This window comes from Pongo abelii, chromosome 6, assembly GCF_028885655.2.
Source record: "Pongo abelii isolate AG06213 chromosome 6, NHGRI_mPonAbe1-v2.0_pri, whole genome shotgun sequence".
NCBI lineage: Eukaryota > Metazoa > Chordata > Mammalia > Primates > Hominidae > Pongo > Pongo abelii.
The window spans coordinates 81,795,599-81,817,263 of record NC_071991.2 but is presented as its reverse complement, the minus strand read 5'-3'; the positions used below and the strand labels follow the sequence as shown (position 1 = coordinate 81,817,263).

At 36.3% G+C, this 21,665-nt stretch overlaps 1 protein-coding gene across 10 annotated transcripts in view; it reads left to right on the top strand.

Annotated features, from left to right (window-relative positions):
- Positions 1-21,665, top strand: part of CASD1 (CAS1 domain containing 1) — a 92,093-nt gene that overhangs the window by 8,219 nt on the left and 62,209 nt on the right. For 9 of the 10 annotated variants that reach the window (XR_010140878.1, XR_010140877.1, XR_008527094.2 and 6 more), the window contains exons 3-6: positions 268-388; positions 9,185-9,229; positions 10,211-10,273; positions 21,283-21,327. Coding sequence is in view for 4 of the 10 variants with exons in the window: in XM_024250325.3 (XP_024106093.1) it covers positions 268-388; positions 9,185-9,229; positions 10,211-10,273; positions 21,283-21,327 (274 nt within the window). In the remaining 6 variants the exon portion in view is untranslated. Of the gene's footprint in view, positions 1-267; positions 389-4,911; positions 5,091-9,184; positions 9,230-10,210; positions 10,274-21,282; positions 21,328-21,665 lie in introns of those variants that run through there. The other variant, XM_054559473.2, reaches the window with a different exon arrangement.

The following is a 21,665-nucleotide window of genomic DNA, read 5'->3' as shown; positions in this document are numbered from 1 at the left end:
TATTCTAAGGATTAAGAGATAATAGATATAAAGCACCTAATACAGTTAGAGTACATCTTAAACATGTAATGAATCGAGCTATTACAGAGAGTTAACTGATTACAAGAACGTGGAGTGGTAAGTTAAACAAACCTGGCCACCCGCTTATAAAGCAATATAATGGTATGTGTAACAATCTGGATCAACTTTCTTCAAAAACCGTGTGCTTTGAAATGCCAGTATGGCTGATTTTACTTGTTTTAATTAATTTTTCTTTGTTGCTTTCAGTGAAGCAAAGAACTGCCTTGTAGATAAACATATTGCATTTATTGGAGATTCCAGAATTCGTCAATTGTTTTATTCTTTTGTAAAAATAATTAATCCCCAATTCAAAGAAGAAGGAAATAAGGTAAAACTTGTCTATTCCCTTCTGTAGAGTGTTTTAGAAGTTAACCAACTGAATAGTTACAGGAGGAATGTGTCTCTCCAGATTGAGTAGGAGCTGAAAAAATTTTAGTTTGATTTTCAGAAAGGTTGGGGAAAAAGAGGGATGACTTGCTTTAATGAGGAAGATGACAAAAAGAAGTGGTGGCTAAGACATTGGCAAGCTTTTTATTGTAATAACCTAAACTTTTAGTTTTCAGAAATAATAAATTCTTACCATGGAAAAACTTTTAAATTTCCTTAGAAAGAAGACAAAGAGAAAATATCACCCCTTATTCTCCTGTTAGTATTTTTCCATACTTCTTTTTGCTCATCTCTTTTTTTAAAAAAATACTAGTAATCTTTTAATATGTGCAATTTTATATCTTGCTTTTTTCTTCACCACTTATTCACCATTATATAATCAACTTAAGTATCTTCTTAATGGCAACATATTATTGAGTGGATATAATGTAATTTTATATAATTTTCCACTTTTTAAAGCTTTTTGTAGTTTTCTAATCTAATTTTGCAGTTAAAAAAGACATTTTAAATTACTTCTTTGTGTGAAAACTTTGCTTTTTAGATTATTTCCTTAGGGTAGAATCTCTAAAATTCAAATATTAGGTTAAAGAACATAAACATTTAATAATTATTATGCTGCAAAATTCTTTCAATTTATACTAATTAGCAATATATTTTGGGGCCTAATTTTCTGCAAACTTTCTGGCATTGGGTGATCATGCTGTAAATTAAAACAGCAGTGCAATAAGTTTCTGTTATTGATTTTGTTAGGAAATTTCTTCTTTAAAAATATAACTTTGAAAACTAACAAGGATTAATTTCTTTGTATATATTAATTAGTTCATTATTTTTTGGTGAATTATCTCATCATATCTTCTGTTTATACCTTTTTAAGTGATCCCAGATTCTAATCATTGTCTTCAAATACCATGTGATTGGGAGAGGGGAATAGCAAAGGGGGGAAAGTTGAATACAAGAAAGTTTAGAATTGTGAGGGGAGTAGCTCATGAATTTATGACAATCTGCCTGTGTTAAAGAGTTGAAAACTTAGAGCCTTCACAGCTAAGTAGTTATTAACATAGTGATGATGATACCAGGTCCTAAATCTTTAGCAGCTATTCCATGTGAGAATGAGAATAATGGAAACAAATGATACAGTCAACTTTTCATTTTATTTGCTATCTGTATTTTCCATTTGCATTTATACATATGAAATTATAGAGAAGACTCAGAACTATTTAACATGAAATTATTACAATTTAAAGTGAAAAATTTTAATTAACTTTTATTTTTAATAATTAAAATTTTTTTTTTAATAGAGATGAGGTCTCACTGTGTTGCCCAAGCTGGTCTTAAACTTCTGAGCTCAAGCAAGTCTTCCATCTTGGCCTCCCAAAGTGCTGGAATTACAGGCATGAGCCACTGTGCCCAGCCTTTAGTAAACTTTTAAAAAGTAGAGAGATTTCTGATTACTATGAAGGTTTTAATATTTCTTGGCTTAAAGTTGCATGACTTTCTAAAAATTTGAATAATGGATTTGACAGTAGGTAGGTGAAAAAAGCTGTAATGGTTTAGTCTGCAGCCAAAAGTAGATTGAATATGGTACATTGTTTCTGAGCCCTAGTTACAACACTTAGGTTTCCAGTTTTTATAGTCTAGGATGCCCAGTTATCCCAAGATTATCAAACGAGATATCAGACAAGATTAGTTTATATGCATTTAAAAGGAAACAAAGATAGTGTGTCCCAGTCTTAAAGAGACAATTTTCAAGGAAATATTTAATTCAAGCTGATAGTGGAGCATTTGCCAAATTATGTATTACCTTGTCTCTGCACACCTTGAGGACAGAAATTACATATCATCATTATTATTTTTAAATATATTTCTTGTGCCTAGCATAATCTGGCATATTATAAAAGCTTATTAATTTTATTTAAAGCCTGGTATGGGCATGTCTGGGTAGAATAGGAATATTGAAGATAATTCTTTGTTTGAATTTGGTTTCTTTTGCGTATTGAGGCAAATTTTTTACAGAAGAGACTTTAGAGGTGAATTTTTTCAAATTATGCTTTGTGGGAGACTAGTTCTGTGAGAAGCTTTGGTCAAATAAATTTGGGCAGAGCTAGATATCGTATCTCCCTGTTAGATAGTTTTAATTTAGGCTGGGATATTAAAAACTTGAGAAATCTTACAATAAAGAAATCCGTTTTGTGTTGCTTCCAGCCATAGGGCAGGTTAAATACTCTGGGGGCTCCTTCTATGTCAAACCAACTGGAGCCTACGTTTAAAAAATACTGTTGATGGACTGGGTGCGGTGGCTTATGCCTGTAATCGCAACACTTTGGGAGGCTGAGGCAGGCAGATCACGAGGTCAAGAGATGGAGACCATCCTGGCCAACATGGTGAAACCCCATCGCTAGTAAAAATACAAAAATAAGGCCGGGCATGGTGGCTTGTGCCTGTAATCCCAGCACTTTGGGAGGCCGAGGTGGGCAGATCATCTGAGGTCATGAGATCAAGACCATCCTGGCCAACACGGTGAAACCCTATCTCTACTAAAATGCAAAAAATTAGCTGAGTGTGGTGGCATGTGCCTGTAGTCCTAGCTACTCGGGCTGAGGCAGGAGAATCACTTGAACCCAGGAGGTGGAGGTTGCAGTGAGCTGAGATCGTGTCACTGCACTCCAGCCTGGCGACAGAGTGAGACTCTGTCTCAAAAAGAAAAAAAAGAATAGTAGCATTAAAGTTCTGAAAGTAAGTTTCAACCTAGAATTGTACACCTGGGATTAAAATTTCTGTGTTCTTGAGATGTATTATAGGACATTCTCAGATATTTAAAAATGATGAGGTTTTACTACAAAATAGGCTTAACACTAAAGTAATTTCTGAAGGATAACCATCAGGAATGAGAGAAATGTTCAGAAAAAAATTATCTGAAATATAAGAAGCAATGGTTTAAGAAAATAGTAAAAATGTATATAAATCTAAACAATGTTTGTATAAAGTAATAATATCTTTTGCACTTAGTGAAAAGACAGAACTAAAGAACTGGCTAATAATAGCATATATGTCAAGGGTAAATGATCACAAAGTGTTCTAATGTACTCTATATTCTCTAAAATATTGTGTTTTTTTAAAACTTAAGTTAAAGATGCACAGTAAAACTTCAAGAATAAGGACCGAAAGAATAGAATTAGAATGTATAAATTTCAACCAGAAGAATAAAAAAATTAAGCAAAAACCAAACTCATCTAATGCCAAATATGTATTTTATACACATGCATACACATGCATGTACCATACATATACATATGATATACATATGCACACATATTTGTATGTCTATGTAAAAAGCTGTTTTTGCATATATTATCCATATATGAAAAAGCTACATATATGTGGCAGGGATAGAAATTAAAAAGTGAGATGGTGGAGCCAGGCACGGTGGCTCATGCTTGTAATCCCAGCACTTTGGGAGGCCGAGGCAGGTGGATCACGAGGTCAGGAGATCGAGACCATCCTGGCTAACACAGTGAAACCCCGTCTCTACCAAAAACACAAAAAATTAGCTGGGCGTGATGGTGGGCACCTGTAGTCCCAGCTATCGGGAGGCTGAGGCAGGAGAATGGCGTGAACCCGGGAGGTGGAGCTTGCAGTGAGCCGAAATTGCACCACTGCACTCCAGCCAGGGCGACAGAGTGAGACTCCATTTCAAAAAAAAAAAAAAAGAGTAAGATGGTAAAAACATTTATAGTCAAAATAAATGCAAGTAGCCTAAACTTGTGAGCTAAACACAGATTTTCAGATTGCTCTTAAAGAGAACTTTCTGCTGCTTAAAAAGACATATTTAAAATAAAAAGGACATGGAAAGGTTTTAATTAAAAATGAAAAAGGATTCACTAGGTAAATACTAAAGAAAGTTAAGTCATGTTAGTATAAGATAAATAGATTTTAAGGCAAAAGCATTTTCAGGGATACAGAAAGTCACTTTCTAATGACAAAGAGTTCAGATAACTAAGATTTTAAACTTGTAGTCATCTAATAAATTAGCCTTAAAATTTATAAAGCAAAAATATAACTACAAGGAGAAATTGGCAAATTCTCACTCATAGTGGGAGAATTGCATACTGCTCTCAATTAATGATAGGACAAGCAAATAAAACTAGTAAACATATAGTAGAGCATTAACATGCTTGATTGTGTAAGCTTATAGCTCACTTTACAATCAGGGAATATGTTTGTTTGAAGCACACGTGGAACTTTTTAATTATTTTTATTTTTATTTTTACTTTTTTTTTGAGACGGAGTCTCACTCTGTTGCCCAGGCTGGAGTGCCAGTGGTGCGATCTCAGCTTACTGCAAGCTCTACCTCCCGGGTTCACACCATTCTCCCGCCTCAGCCTCCCCAGTAGCTGGGACTACAGGCACCCGCCACCACGCCCAGCTAATTTTGTTTTTGTATTTTTAGTAGAGACAGGGTTTCACCGTGTTAGCCAGGATGGTCTCGATCTCCTGACCTCGTGATCCGCCCGCCTCGGCCTCCCAAAGTGCTGGGATTACAGGTGTGAGCCACTGCACCTGGCCAACTTTTTATTTTTAACGTGTATTACACCATTAAGCAAGTTCCAACAATATCAGAGAATTGGTGTCATTCTTTCTTTAAGGTAAGTTACTTTATATCAAACTTAACCTGATAAAAATTCTAGAAGCCTACAGTAAATGTTCTTAATGGTGAAATGTCAGACATATTTCCATTAAAATCAGGAAAAAGACAAGGATGTTCATTACTGCTGCTTCTGTTCAACATTGTATTAGAGATTCTAGCCAAAAAAGGTAATCTAAAGATGTAAGAATTGGGAAGAAATAAACTGAGGAGTTCATATGATATAATTCTCTACATAGAAAATCCCAAAAAATTTATAGAAAATTTACTGGAAGTAATAAAGATTTTAACAAGGTAGCTGATAATAAGATGTACGTACAAAAATTGTGATACCTCAACAAAGCTGTTAAAAATTAACACATATCTACATGCCAACAATGTAAAGTTCTAAAGGCTTTTAAAATATACCATGTGCAATGGTAACGGCAACAGCTATATGTTACATAGGAATAAACAGCAAACGTGGAAGATCTGTATGCAGAAAAGCCATAAAAATTTATTGGAAGACAGTTCCATATGGCATAATTAGATGGAATATAATATACTGTTTCCTTGGATGGGAAGACTCAGTATTGTAAATATGTCAGTTATTCCCAAACTGATCTGTAGGTTCAGTGTAATTCCAACAAAATCCTAACAGAATTTGTTGTGCAACTTTACTGATGGATTCTAAATTTTTTATAGAAGGGCAGTAGACCAAGAATAACCACAACAAATCTGAAGAACAAGGTGGAAAGGATTTGTTATACAATATCAAGATTTAATTTTACCTTGTAGTAATTAAAACAGTGTGATATTGGTATAGAGTTAAACAAAGAAACCATTAGAATAGACTATAGAGCTCTAAAATAGAAACATGCATATAAAATGACTTTAAAAGTAACAGAAATGCCATTGATGATCCCTGGGGAGAGGAAGGTCTATTCAGTTAATTGTGCTAAGGCAATTACCACATGGAAAAAGTTGAAATTGGATTCCTACCTCACACCATCGAGTAAAATCGTTTCTAGGTGGATGAGTTTAAACTTAAATATGAAAGTAAAAAATTTGAAACCTTTAGAAATAGAAATAAAATGTAGGAGAATATCTTCATTATCTCAAGGTAGGGAAACATCTCTTACATAGGAAACAAAAAGTGCTAACCATAAAATAAAAGATAAATTCACATATCTTAAGATAAAGAGTATCTGTTCACCAAAAGATACCTTAAAGAAAAAAGATAAGCCACAAATTGAGAAAAGATAATTTACAATATATATTCAAGAAATATCAGAAACTGCAAATTAATGAAAAAGACAACCTAGTAGACAAAAGGTGGGGGTCAGGGAGCATGGCCAGGCATTTTACTGGTGGAAGTGAGATTTTTTTATACCTACTATAATGGCAGAAACTAAATCTGACAATGGCAAGAAATATGAAAACAGACCAGATATATTAGGCTGTGTACCAGTAGATGTCTTATAAACTGCAAATGAGAGTGTAAATGGTTACAAATACTCCAGAAAATAATTTCCATTATCATTTGATGGTGAACATTTTTATGGCCTATGGATCTATGGAACAATTAGGGAAATTCTTACTCTTTTGTTAAGAGACATATCCAAGAAGATAACAATTAGTGCTGTTTATAATCTAGATAGTAATGTATTGTATCAGTTGACCTGTACTCTACAAAAATAGTAAATATGATACTTGATATTAATAAAAATAGTATTGATAAACTGATATGTACAAGTTTTTAAAGGCTAGGGAATGTTCTAGGTTATACGAGATTAAGAGATGTGACAACTAAATGTAACACTTGATTTTAATTGGATTGTAGATTAAAATATAAGAGCTATATAAAGGATATTCTTGAGAAATTGGAAACAATTGAATATGGACTGTGTATTAAATGAGATAATATTTTATCAGTGTCAAATTCCTTATGTAAGAGAACGTTCTTATGGGTATGTGCTTAAAGAGATATATGCTTAAGTATTTAAGAGTGAAATGTTATGAGTTCTTCAATGAACTTTCACATAGTTCAGCAAAAGAGAAAAACTATAGAATATATATGTGTAGAGAGGGAGAAAGGTAAAGCTGGTACAGGAAATGTTAACAGTTGGTAAAAGGTTTTGGGCGTTCATTTAATTCTGTCAGCTTTGCTATAAGATTGAAAATTTTTAAAATTGAAAGTTGGAGAGAAAGCCAACAACATTAAACAATATATCATTTAAAGATGCATATTTTGGGGACAAAAACTAAAGAAAGTTTTTAAAACAAAGTATAAACACACAATTTAGGAGAGTGGTTTACTTTGGGTGAAGCAGGGAGTTAAGATAGGGAAAGGACCACATAGGTGGTTCAGTGTGTTGGCAGTGCTCTGATTTGTATCATGGATTCATGAGTGTTTATTTAGTTCTACTGTGCTTTGTGATTTTCATATATGTGACTTATTTGTATATATCAAACATTATATTAAAAAAGGAAAAAGAAGAAAGAGATCGAGTTGCATTAATTACTGTATGCAAAGTAAGACAAAGAAAGTTCATGACATTATTTTTCTGAGGACAAATTTTTAAAAGGTTGAGGATGGGGTAGAAGGAGGAAAACACCTGTGTGATTTTGTTTGACCCAGTATATCCCAGATTTATTTCACCAAAGAAACTTACCTTAAAGTTTCATTGAATTAATAGTCTCAAGACTCCTTTTGGAAAGTGATGTTTTAGAAGCACCAACAAGAATCTAAAAAGTTAACCTGTTGATAGAACAAATTTTGTTTCATGGAGATTTCAGTATAAATACTATTTGTCTGTTTGAATTAATGAATACATTTCAACTTTGATTTTAGCAACAGAATTAGCTTCTTACTGACCACCTTTACCCCTTTCCCACCTACGATTTCTATTTCTGAAAGGAATGCCATTCTTTATGTAGAACATTTGGTTACAAGAAGTTGTAGTGTTCACATTTCAACTTTTTCTACAAATGGACTATTTATATACTGTTTTCAAAGTGAAACCTATAATAACCTAGAGTCATGTTCATCCATTCCTGTCAGTCAGGGCCTATACTAGTACACCGGTGAGAATGGACTAGATGTTGCTACAGCAACAAACCACTCTAACGTCTTAACAAAACAGAAGTTCTTGCTTAGCGTTGCATGTCCTAGGTGGGCTGGCAACAGGCTTTGCTCCACACAGTCATTCAGCAGTTCCTACTATTGGAATTTTTACTATCTTCTAGAGTACCTTGGAACATTCAGCTTCCTTAGTCTGTGCATCAGTTAAGTTAGAGACTAGAGAATTGCCTTGGGAAATTCAGCCTGGAAGTGGCGTATGTCATATATATCCACATCACATTAGCCAAAACTAGCCGTGTGGCTCTGCCTAACTGGAAGGACCTCAGGAAATGAAGGGAAGCAGTCCATTTCTGAGATAAATAGTAATACAAGTGCTGGGCATGGTGGCACATGCCTTGTAATCCCAGCACTTTGGGAGGCTGAGGTGAGTGGATCACTTGAGCCCAGGAGTTCGAGACTAGCTGGGCAACGTGGCAAAACCCTGTTGCTACAAAAAATTTTTTAAAAAATTAGCCGGGCATGGTGGCGTGCACCTGTGGTCCTAGCTACTTGGGAGGCTGAGGTGGGAGGATTGCTTGAGCCCAGGAGGCGGAGGTTGCAGTGAACTAAGATTGCGCCTTGTACTACAGCCCAGGCAACAGAGTGAGACTGTCTCAGAATAACAAACAAAATCAAATCAAACAAAAAATGGTAATACTGGAACTAAATTGGAATCCTGGCAATCTTGGCAGAAAGGTAATTTATATAGACATGTTTATGTATCTGCTTGTTTGCTGTTGAAATTTTATCTTTGAACTATATCTTAGATGTTGAAAATCACATGTAGACAATTTAACTAGTGTCACTTACTTTGTTATGTTCTGTCTCGGTTTTTCCCCTTCGGGTTGAATGTATAGATATTTGAGATTTGGTACATAAAAATAAATCAACAAAAATATGCATAAAAATAAATCAACAAAGCAGCTAAATGGGGCATTTTTTATATAAATTTAATCTATACACTGATGTTTCTCTGTATCCTTTTATGACAGCATGAAAACATTCCTTTTGAAGACAAGACTGCATCAGTTAAAGTGGTAAGTTCATGTAATAGTAAGCTAGATGTTACAATGTTGAAACTATATTCATTGGTTAATTGAACATACTAAGTATATTTCAATGTATTCTTGAGAGTAGATAAGAATATTAGGATAGTGGAATAAAAGTTTGTGTGAGTTGTTTTATGTAATGGTCTCAAAATTTTATTTGGAAAGAATAATCTTGCACATGAATTTGAAACCAGTATGTGTTCTGGGTTAATGTCCATAAAAGAATATATGTGAATTTTCTGAATTCCTAATCAGTGAGAATTCAGTGAGGATCAAGACAAAAATGGCCTTGACCTAATGAAGATTGCAGGTCTTTATAGTTCTGTACATGCAAACACAAGTGGGACAAGGATGGCAGAAAAGAAAAAGAGGGGCAATGGGAATGTACAGAGCAAGGAATTGAAAGTCATTTTCCTCCCTGCAGAAGTGATATTTTAACTGAGGCTTCAAAAATAACAAAGAGTTAGGCAGGCTCAGTGGAAGAGTTTTGTGAGCATTATGGACAGAAGGAATAGTATGTGCAAAGTCCTAGAGAAAAAGGAGAACATAGAGCATTCGAAGAGCTGACTGAGGACCAAAAGGGAGAGCAAGGGTACAGGCGGCAGGAGAAAAGGCAGAAGGGACAGGTGGAGATCCTGCACCTTGTTAGCAACTTATAGGATTTTAGATTTTATTGTGAGGGCAGTAGAAAGTCTCTGAATACTTAAGCAGGGGCGTGACAAGATCAGGTTTAAGTTTTTAAAAGATTGCTCTGGCTAAAATGTGGACAGTAGGTTAGAGGAAGACAAAAGTGGATTCAAGGAGAACTGTTTAAGACTCTTGCCAAATTAAGATAGGAATTGAAGATGTCTTGGACAAGGTAGTGTTTTACTTTTAAGTACTCTGTAAGAGAATGTTAATGTTTATTTTGAATGGTGGAATTAAAGAGTTTCTTCAACTTTTTCTTTACTTCTAACATTTCTCTTTTAGGATTTTCTGTGGCATCCTGAAGTTAATGGTTCTATGAAACAGTGTATCAAAGTGTGGACTGAGGTCTGTATTTAAAAAACATAGGCCTTTTTTTTTTTTAAGCAACCAAATTTTAAAAGTCCACAAGCATATTTTTCTTCCCTTTACTCACTTGTCCCACTCTCCTATATTTTATACCTGCCTTCTTGATAGCAACTAAACTGTGCTGGACTGATTCTAGCACTTTATTGAGAAGAGAACATGTTGATCCAGTATCTCTGCCCCATTATCACCATTCTAACCATAAAGCAGATTATGTTTATACCAGACTTTTCATATTTAGTCTTCTGTTACTGCTGTAGTTCAGCTGATTTCAAACCCAGGTAAGCTTCCCAGCACAGTGTGTATTCTCTTGTGCATTTTTCTGTTTTCTCCTTCAAACTCATGTCCAGATACTTCAGGAAACTTTTGTTTATTTGTTTTTATAGCCTTTTTTTCCTTTTGTTATTATATTTCTGACCCAGCAGGCAAGACTGATATGTTTTAGCTCATCATGTTTGGAGATAAATTAGATGTAAAGATAAGCATGCTATTAACCTCAGAAAACTCCTGAGTTCTCACAAGTCCATTTTATAATCTCTGTAGTAGTTTCCATACAGCCTTTTGTCAGTCCTTTAATTAAACCTGTATTCTTTCCCAGAGACATTTGTATTTGGATAAAACAATATTTAATTTTATTGACCTTGTTTTGTTTAATTAATTTCCCTGCAACAGTTTTTTGGTTTGGGATTTTTTTTTCTTCACAATAAATATTTAGTATTGCAACCACATCATACAATAAATAGGATTTTGTAGGGTCCTGTGGGAACCTAGCTACCATTTCTAACCTTGTTTCTTTGAGCAAATGTTTTCAAAAAACAAACGTGGACAACGTCTAGAATTCAAATTTCTGGTAAATTGAGGTCTACAGTGTGTTTTGGTTTTGTTGATATGTTTTTAAATGTCCAGAAGTGTAGAATAATGTTCCATGTATATTTGAAATTATTTAAGCATGTGTTTCATATTTGTGCTAGACTGAAAATATATTTATTAAAGTAGTAGAAATTCATAATTAAACATTAATACACTACAATTTGTAAATCCTGCAAGATCACAGAAAACCTTTATAGGCTATTTACTAACCTGGAGATATATTACATATCCAAAATTTCAATTCTCATACATTTGTTAAAACTAGTTTTTGGAGCCTTAGATTCTGTTGTAAAACTCATTATGGTTGTTGAGAAAAAGAAATATTTAATTTATTTAGGTAGTTGACCACATGGTCACCTGAGATTGATTAGTTGATGGTTTTCATTCACTCAGGAGTATATGTGGATGTATGTATTTACTTTTTACTATTTCTGTGGTAAGCTGCTAGATCCTGAGGATTTGGAGACCCACATTTTTGTTGTTAATGTACTATTGCCAGCTTTGTGCTGAGTAATAGGAATGTGGCTGGGAATTAGCTCCAGTCTCAGCCCTCAAGGAATTTGCAGTCTAGTAGATGGTAACTTACTGATAAATAACGACATAAGAAGGCAAAGGCTAACACAGAATTGAGCTCAAAGGATTGTGAAAGTACCATGGATAGACACTTAGGATAGGAGGTGGTGAGAGTATTGGTAGTTATCTAAGAAAATTTTATAGAGGAAATAATATTTGAGAACTGTGAGTTAGGAAGAAGATACACTTATTAACTAGAATAGCCTTATAGAAGCCTATAGGCATAAAAGCAAAGTTGAATTGAGAGGACTTTAAGTAGATTGTTATTCCACAGATATTTCTATATTCTAGGCACTAAGCTAGACACTGTTGATATACTGGTTAACGTTATAGAGATCCTCCCCTCAAAGAGCTAGATGAATAACACATATAGATACTTAAGCAATGTGACAAGTGCTAAAATAGGAAATGTAAAGGGCACAACAAACAGGATTACAGAGGATAGGCCCTAAGTGTAATTTTTCTTAAGTTTTCAAAATTAGTTTTCAGATAAAGTGGTCTTGAAGGTGAGTGTGGGGAACGAGAAGTGGGGTTATTTCCTGCAAAGGAAACAGCGTGTGCAATGATGCTGAAGATGGAGTATAGCCTATTCAGGGACTCTCCAGCAGTTTTAGTGGAGCTGACATACAAAATGCTTCTTTATGTGTGTTGGTTTTGGTTGTTCTTTTCACGTGCTTCATTTTACAGGGAGTTGACAAGAGATGAGGAAGCAGGTACTACATTATGAATGATATCCTAAGCTATACTGGGGGAGTGGATTTATTTTATCTATTTTTTAACTACTTCTAAATACTTCAGGGTGTATTTTCTGAAAATAAGTACATTGAATTGAATTGAGGGTAGTGGAGAACCATTGAAAATTTTAAGCAGGAGAATGATGTGATACAGTGGAGGAGTGGAAGGAAATTAGGCTAACTTGTAAAGAAACTGGCAGTTTAGATGTAATTCTGTAAGTGAATGGAAGTCATTAAGTCTGAGCTATTGGATGGATTTGGGTAGTCTTGGTACGGATTGAGGTAATATTTGAAGTTATTTGAATGGAAGAAATTGAATAGGCAGAGAATTTAGAGATTAAAGAGGAGAGGGCTTGTGAGGAATGGAATTATCAAGGAGATTCTGAGAAATGGCAGTAAAAGGAGTAGGAAGAAAACCAAGGGAGGAAGGACTGTAAAATCACATACAGGGGAGGTAAGGATTTTAAAAGATGGATAGTCACCAGTGTCACTTTCAAAACTTGCTAAGGTGGAATGAAGCTACAGCATTTGGCAATCCAGAGTTCACTAATGGGCTCTCAGGACAGTTTTAATGGATAGTGAAGCCCAAATTCAAAACATAAGTTGAGGCATAAATGAGAGATAAAGAAATTGGCATAGTGAGGGCAGAATACTCTTTCAAGTAATCTGTTGGTTACAGTTGTAAGACAGGGTTCAAGGAAAACTTTTTGAGGATAAGGATGATTTAACATTTTTAGGTTGAGGGAAGGAAAGAGTGGAAGAGGAGGACAAGATTGATACTATGAGAATTGGAGGACATAATTCATGGATCATAGCTCCAGAAGTGAAAAGGGAGGAAATGTAGAGAGAGGAAGGCATTAGCCATTGAGAAGAATAGGGACATACTTTCTTTACTCTCTTGTCAGAGGAAGATAGCTGGGGGAGTATAGAGAAGTTGTAAGAATGAAGGAAGGAAGGCAAGAGCACACTTTTTGGATGAATTTTATTTTCTCTACGAAGTTTGAGAATTAAATTTTATGCTGAGAAGGAGGGCAAGAGAGACTGTATATGGAATGTAAGGTTTGGGATAACCAATGTAAGTTTTGGGAATGAGAAAGCCACCTAGGGATGAGGAAAAAATATTTAAAATTTTGTATTCACTGAAAATTCTTCAACAGTGTAAAATGAAGCATGCTCAACTGGAAATGGTCATATATCTAAAATAAAATGGATTTATTTTCTTATTTTCCTCTATATTTGTAGTATTTTATTTTATTATTATTATACTTTAAGTTTTACGGTACATGTGCACAATGTGCAGGTTAGTTACATATGTATACATGTGCCATGCTGGTGTGCTGCACCCATTAACTCATCATTTAGCATTAGGTATATCTCCTAATGCTATCCCTTCCCCCTCCCCCAACCCCACAACAGTCCCCAGAGTGTGATGTTCCCCTTCCTGTGTCCATGTGTTCTCATTGTTCAATTCCCACCTGTGAGTGAGAATATGCAGTATTTGGTTTTTTGTCCTTGTGATAGTTTACTGAGAATGATGATTTCCAATTTCATCCATGTCCCTACAAAGGACAGGAACTCATCATTTTTTATGGCTGCATAATATTCCATGGTATATATGTGCCACATTTTCTTAATCCAGTCTATCATTGTTGGACATTTGGGTTGGTTCCAAGTCTTTGCTATTGTGAATAGTGCCGCAATAAACATATGTGTGCATGTGTCTTTATAGCAGCATGATTTATAATCCTTTGGGTATATACCCAGTAATGGGATGGCTGGGTCAAATGGAATTTCTAGTTCTAGATCCCTGAGGAATCGCCACACTGACTTCCACAATGGTTGAACTAGTTTACAGTCCCACCAACAGTGTAAAAGTGTTCCTATTTCTCTACATCCTCTCCAGCACCTGTTGTTTCCTGACTTTTTAATGATTGCCATTCTAACTGGTGTGAGATGGTATCTCGTTGTGGTTTTGATTTGCATTTCTCTGATAGCCAGTGATGGTGAGCGTTTTTTCATGTGTTTTTTGGCTGCATAAATGTCTTCTTTTGAGAAGTGTCTGTTCATGTCCTTCGCCCACTTTTTGATGGGGTTGTTAGTTTTTTTCTTGTAAATTTGTTGGAGTTCATTGTAGATTCTGGATATTGCCCTTTGTCAGTTGAGTGGGTTGCGAAAATGTTCTCCCATTTTGTAGGTTGCCTGTTCACTCTGATGGTAGTTTCTTTTGCTGTGCAGAAGCTCTTGAGTTTAATTGGATCCCATTTGTCAATTTTGGCTTTTGTTGCCATTGCTTTTGGTGTTTTAGACATGAAGTCCTTGCCCATGCCTATGTCCTGAATGGTAATGCCTAGGTTTTCTTCTAGGGTTTTTATGGTTTTAGGTCTAATGTTTAAATCTTTAATCCATCTTGAATTAATTTTTGTATAAGGTGTAAGGAAGGGATCCAATTTCAGCTTTCTACATATTGCTAGCCAGTTTTCCCAGCACCATTTATTAAATAGAGAATCCTTTCCCCATTTCTTGTTTTTCTCAGGTTTGTCAAAGATCAGATAGTTGTAGATATGCAGCGTTATCTCTGAGGGCTCTGTTTTGTTCCATTGATCTATATCTCTGTTTTGGTACCAGTACCATGCTGTTTTGATTACTGTAGCCTTGTAGTATAGTTTGAAGTCAGGTAGTGTGATGCCTCCAGCTTTGTTCTTTTGGCTTAGGATTGACTTGGCGATGCGGGCTCTTTTTTGGTTCCATATGAACTTTAAAGTAGTTTTTTCCAATTCTGTGAAGAAAGTCATTGGTAGCTTGATGGGGATGGCATTGAATGTATAAATCACCTTGGGCAGTATGGCCGTTTTCATGATACTGGTTTTTCCTATCCATGAGCATGGAATGTTCTTCCATTTTTTTGTATCCTCTTTTATTTCATTGAGCAGTGGTTTGTAGTTCTCCTTGAAGAGGTCCTTCACGTCCCTTGTAAGTTGAATTCCTAGGTATTTTATTCTCTTTGAAGCAATTGTGAATGGGAGTTCACTCATGATTTGGCTCTCTGTTTGTCTGTTGTTGGTGTATAAGAATGCTTGTGATTTTTGTACATTGATTTTGTATCCTGAGACTTTACTGAAGTTGCTTATCAGCTTAAGGAGATTTTGGGCTGAGACAGTGGGGTTTTCTAGATATACAATCATGTCATCTGCAAACAGGGACAATTTGCCATCCTCTTTTCCTAATTGAATACCCTTGATTTCCTTCTCCTGCCTAATTGCCCTGGCCAGAACTTCCAACACTATGTTGAATAGGAGTGGTGAGAGAGGGCATCCCTGTCTTGTGCTAGTTTTCAAAGGGAATGCTTCCAGTTTTTGCCCATTCAGTATGATATTGGCTGTGGGTTTGTCATAGATAGCTCTTATTTTGAGATATGTCCCATCAATACCTAATTTCTTGAGAGTTTTTAGCATGAAGAGTTGTTGACTTTTGTCAAAGGCCTTTTCTGCATCTATTGAGATAATCATGTGGTTTTTGTCTTTGGTTCTGTTTATATGCTGGATTACATTTATTGATTTGCATATATTGAACCAGCCTTGCATCCCAGGGATGAAGCCCACTTGATCATGGTGGATAAGCTTTTTGATGCTGGATTCGGTCTGCCAGTATTTTATTGAGGATTTTTGCATCAATGTTCATCAAGGATATTGGTCTAAAATTCTCTTTTTTGGTTGTGTCTCTGCCCAGCTTCGGAATCAGGATGATGCTGGCCTCATAAAATGAGTTAGGGAGGATTCCCTCTTTTTCTATTGATTGGAATAGTTTCAGAAGGAATGGTACCAGTTCCTCCTTGTACCTCTGGTAGAATTTGGCTGTGAATCCATCTGGTCCTGGACTCTTTTTGGTTGGTAAGCTATTGACTATTGCCACAATTTCAGAGCCTGTTATTGGTCTATTCAGAGATTCAACTTCTTCCTGGTTTAGACTTGGGAGGGTGTATGTGTCGAGGAATTTATCCATTTCTTCTAGATTTTCTAGTTTATTTGCCTAGAGGTGTTTGTAGTATTCTCTGATGGTAGTTTGTATTTCTGTGGGATCGGTGGTGATATCCCCTTTATCATTTTTTATTGCATCTACTTGATTCTTCTCTCTTTTCTTCTTTATTAGTCTTGCTAGTGGTCTATCAATTTTGTTGATCCTTTCAAAAAACCAGCTCCTGGATTCATTAATTTTTTGAAGGGTTTTTTGTGTCTCTATTTCCTTCAGTTCTGCTCTGATTTTAGTTATTTCTTGCCATCTGCTAGCTTTTGAATGTCTTTGCGCTTGCTTTTCTAGTTCTTTTAATTGTGATGTTAGGGTGTCAATTTTGGATCTTTCCTGCTTTCTCTTGTGGGCACTTAGTGCTATAAATTTCCCTCTACACACTGCTTTGAATGTGTCCCAGAGATTCTGGTATGTTGTGTCTTTGTTCTTGTTGGTTTCAAAGAACATCTTTATTTCTGCCTTCATTTCGTTATATACCCAGTAGTCATTCAGGAGCAGGTTGTTCAGTTTCCATGTAGTTGAGCAGTTTTGAGTGAGTTTCTTAATCCTGAGTTGTAGTTTGATTGCACTGTGGTCTGAGAGACAGTTTGTTATAATTTCTGTTCTTTTCCATTTGCTGAGGAGAGCTTTACTTCCAACTATGTGGTCAATTTTGGAATAGGTGTGGTGTGGTGCTGAAAAAAATGTATATTCTGTTGATTTGGGGTGGAGAGTTCTGTAGATGTCTATTAGGTCCACTTGGTGCAGAGCTGAGTTAAATTCCTGGGTATCCTTGTTAACTTTCTGTCTCGTTGATCTGTCTAATGTTGACAGTGGGGTGTTAAAGTCTCCCATTATTATTGTGTGGGAGTCTAAGTCTCTTTGTAGGTCACTCAGGACTTGCTTTTTGAATCTGGGTGCTCCTGTATTGGGTGCATATGTATTTAGGATAGTTAGCTCTTCTTGTTGAATTGATCCCTTTACCATTATGTAATGGCCTTCTTTGTCTCTTTTGATCTTTGTTGGTTTAAAGTCTGTTTTATCAGAGACTAGAATTGCAACCCTTGTGTTTTTTTTGTTTTCCATTTGCTTGGTAGATCTTCCTCCATCTTTTAATTTTGAGCCTATGTGTGTCTCTGCACGTGAGATGGGTTTCCTGAGTACAGCACACTGATGGGTCTTGACTCTTTATCCAATTTGCCAGTCTGCCTCTTTTAATTGGAACATTTAGTCCGTTTACATTTAAAGTTAATATTGTTATGTGTGAATTTGATCCTGTCATTATGATGTTAGCTGGTTATTTTGCTCGTTAGTTGATGCAGTCTCTTCCTAGCCTCGATGGTCTTTACAATTTGGCATGATTTTGCAGCGGCTGGTACTGGTTGTTCCTTTCCATGTTTAGTGCTTCCTTCAGGAGCTCTTTTAGGGCAGGCCTGGTGGTGACAAAATCTCTCAGCATTTGCTTGTCTGTAAAGGATTTTATTTCTCCTTCACTTATGAAGCTTAGTTTGGCTGGATATGAAATTCTTGGTTGAAAATTCTTTTCTTTAAGAATGTTGAATATTGGCCCCCACTCTCTTCTGGCTTGCAGAGTTTCTGCCGAGAGACCCGCTGTTAGTCTGATGGGCTTCCCTTTGTGGGTAACCCAACCTTTCTCTCTGACTGCCCTTAACATTTTTTCCTTCATTTCAACTTCGGTGAATCTGACAATTATGTGTCTTGGAGTTGCTCTTCTTGAGGAGTATCTTTGTGGCATTCTCTGTATTTCCTGAATCTGAATGTTGGCCTGCCTTGCCAGATTGGGGAAGTTCTCCTGGATGATATCCTGAAGAGTGTTTTCCAACTTGGTTCCATTCTCCCTGTCACTTTCAGGTACACCAATCAGACGTAGATTTGGTCTTTTCACATAGTCCCATATTTCTTGGAGGCTTTGTTCGTTTCTTTTTATTCTTTTTTCTCTAAACTTCCCTTCTTGCTTCATTTCTTTCGTTTGGTCTTCCATCACTGATACCCTTTCTTCCGTTTGATCGCATTGGTTCCTGAGGCTTCTGCATTCTTCACGTAGTTCTTGAGCCTTGGTTTTCAGCTCCATCGGCTCCTTTAAGCACTTCTCTGTATTGGTTATTCTAGTTATACATTCTTCTAAATTTTTTTCAAAGTTTTCAACGTCTTTGCCTTTGGTTTGAATATCCTCCTGTAGCTCGGAGTAATTTGATCATCTGAAGCCTTCTTCTCTCAGCTCGTCAGTCATTCTCTGTCCAGCTTTGTTCCATTGCTGGTGAGGAACTGCGTTCCTTTGGAGGAGGAGAGGCACTCTGCTTTTTAGAGTTTCCAGTTTTTCTGCTCTGTTTTTTCCCCATCTTTGTGGTTTTATCTACTTTTGGTCTTTGATGATGGTGATGTACAGATGGGTTTTTGGTGTGGATGTCCTTTCTGTCTGTTAGTTTTCCTTCTAACAGACAGGACCCTCACCTGCAGGTCTGTTGGAGTACCCGGCCGGCCGTGTGAGGTGTCAGTCTGCCCCTACTGGGGGATGCCTCCCAGTTAGGCTGCTCGGGGGTCAGGAGTCAGGGACGCACTTGAGGAGGCAGTCTGCCCGTTCTCAGATCTCCAGCTGCGTGCTGGGAGAACCACTGCTCTCTTCAAAGCTGTCAGACAGGGACATTTAAGTCTGCAGAGGTTACTGCTGTCTTTTTGTTTGTCTGTGCCCTGCCCCCAGAGGTGGAGACTACAGAGGCAGGCAGGCCTCCTTGAGCTGTGGTGGGCTCCACCCAGTTCGCGCTTCCCAGCTGCTTTGTTTACCTAAGCAAGCCTGGGCAATGGCAGGCGCCCCTCCCCAGCCTTGCTGCTGCCTTGCAGTTTGATCTTAGACTGCTGTGCTAGCAATCAGCGAGACTCTGTGGGCGTAGGACCGTCCGAGCCAGGTGCGGGCTATAATCTCCTGGTGTGCCGTTTTTTAAGCCCGTCGGAAAAGCACAGTATTAGGGTGGGAGTGACCCGATTTTCCAGGTGCCATCTGTCACCCCTTTCTTTGACTAGGAAAGGGAACTCCCTGACCCCTTGCACTTCCCGAGTGAGGCAATGCCTCACCCTGCTTTGGCTCGCGCACGGTGCGCTGCACCCAGTGTCCTGCGCCCACTGTCTGGCACTCCCTAGTGAGATGAACCCGGTACCTCAGATGGAAATGCAGAAATCACCCGTCTCCTGCATCGCTCATGCTGGGAGCTGTAAACTGAAGCTGTTCCTATTCGGCCATCTTGGCTATCCCCCTTATATATTTGTAATATTTTACAGTAAGCATGTATTACCTTTATAGTGAAAAAGTAACTGTCATTTTTTTACATTGGTCAATTTTTTGTTACTAAATTTCATGCTTGTTTTTAATTGTTTCTTGTGTGTATGATTGCAATATCAGGTCTTTGATGTGGTGATAAGTGTGTGATTCAGAAGTCAGAAGACTTAAGTTCTGACTTACCTGGCAGGCCTCAGCAGTATCCTATTAGCCATTCTGAGTCTGTATCCTTGTTTTATAAGAGATGTATGATATCATCTTGCCTGCCCCACAGAGTGGCAGGCAGGAATCTATATTACAATGAGATAATTTAAGAGAAAGTGCTTAGTAAATTACTAAGTACTATATACTTGTTATACTATATATAACATGTAGTTAGCTGCAAATGTAATTGTACTGTAATATACTATTGCTATATATTATAAATAGTATACAGTAGTCCCCATTTATCCATGGTTAATATATTCCAAGACCCTTGCATGTGCCTGAAACCATAGATGGTACCAAACCCTATGTGTACAATGTTTTTTCCTATACATACAAAAGTATGATAAAGTTTAATATATAAATTAGGCGCAGTAAGAGATTAACAGCAATAACTAATAATAAAATAGTGCAATTATAACAGTATCTCAGCATCACTATTTTTGAGCTTTGAGGTCATTATTGAGTAAAATAGGGGTTACTTTAACACAAGGATTGTAATGCTGTGACAGTTGGTCTGATAACTGAGATGGCCACTAAGTGACTAATGGGCAGGTAGCATATACAGCGTGATACCCTGGACAAAGGGAGGATTCACATCCCAGGAGGGACAGCGCAGGATAGCGTGAGACTTTATCATGTTACTCAGAATGGCACATAATTTAAAACTTAGGAATTATTTATTTCTGGAAGTTTCTATTTAATATTTTCAGACCTCAAGTTGACCACGGGTAACTGCAACAGTGGAAACTGAAACCATATATAATGGGGGGGAAATACTCTAATTTGCATTTGGTGAGGATTTTTAGGGATCTCTACTTATATTTTTCCACATGTGGTCTTTAATAATTATCAGTTTATTTTGTTAAATATGCATTGGATTTCACTTTCCCAGAAGATTGTTTTGGCGCTGACCTTGTATTTTATTTAACACTTACACTGTGTACCCTGTAGGCTTTGATGATTACCTTTTAATTGACTGACATAATACACTAGAGCTTTACTCTAAGCATTTTACTCAGAGTTCAGAATATTAGGTCGTGTTATATTTCAGTGGTGCTTTTTTTTAAGAACACCAAAGAATTAACTATCCAAATTTCTGTCATCCTGTATGTATATGTAGCGTTACAAGATTTTAGGCATTGGATATCTGTCTTGTTATAACAATAATAAGCAATAATAATAAGGAATTCTAAAAACTTAGAATGAATTTAGAAGTAAGAACTTACATTTTAAGGGAAAAAATTAAATGATGTTACTTGTATTAATTCCCTGAACTGAATATAATACTATGATAAAGATTTGTCTTCCTTTAGGATTCCGTTGCAAAGCCACATGTGATTGTAGCAGGAGCTGCCACAGTAAGTTATCATCTGTATTCTTACTTAATGATTTTGTTTCACATTTAAGAACATGCTAAGAAAAAGTTAATTTGTATTCAGAATTCTTGATTGTACCTACATTTTTAATTCCTACTTCTATTATGATTAGATTGATGAATTTTAATAAAAAGACTGGAATGAACTTAGGAAACTTACTGTTAAATATCAGTGTTTTTTATATCTAAAATTGTATCCTTCTGGAATGTTATACATTGAAAGTATAGTTTTATAACAGCTTTTTCTGATTGCCTTCATATATTTCATGAAATAATTTGACCAAATTTTATTCTAATATTAAATAAAATGAGAAATATCTA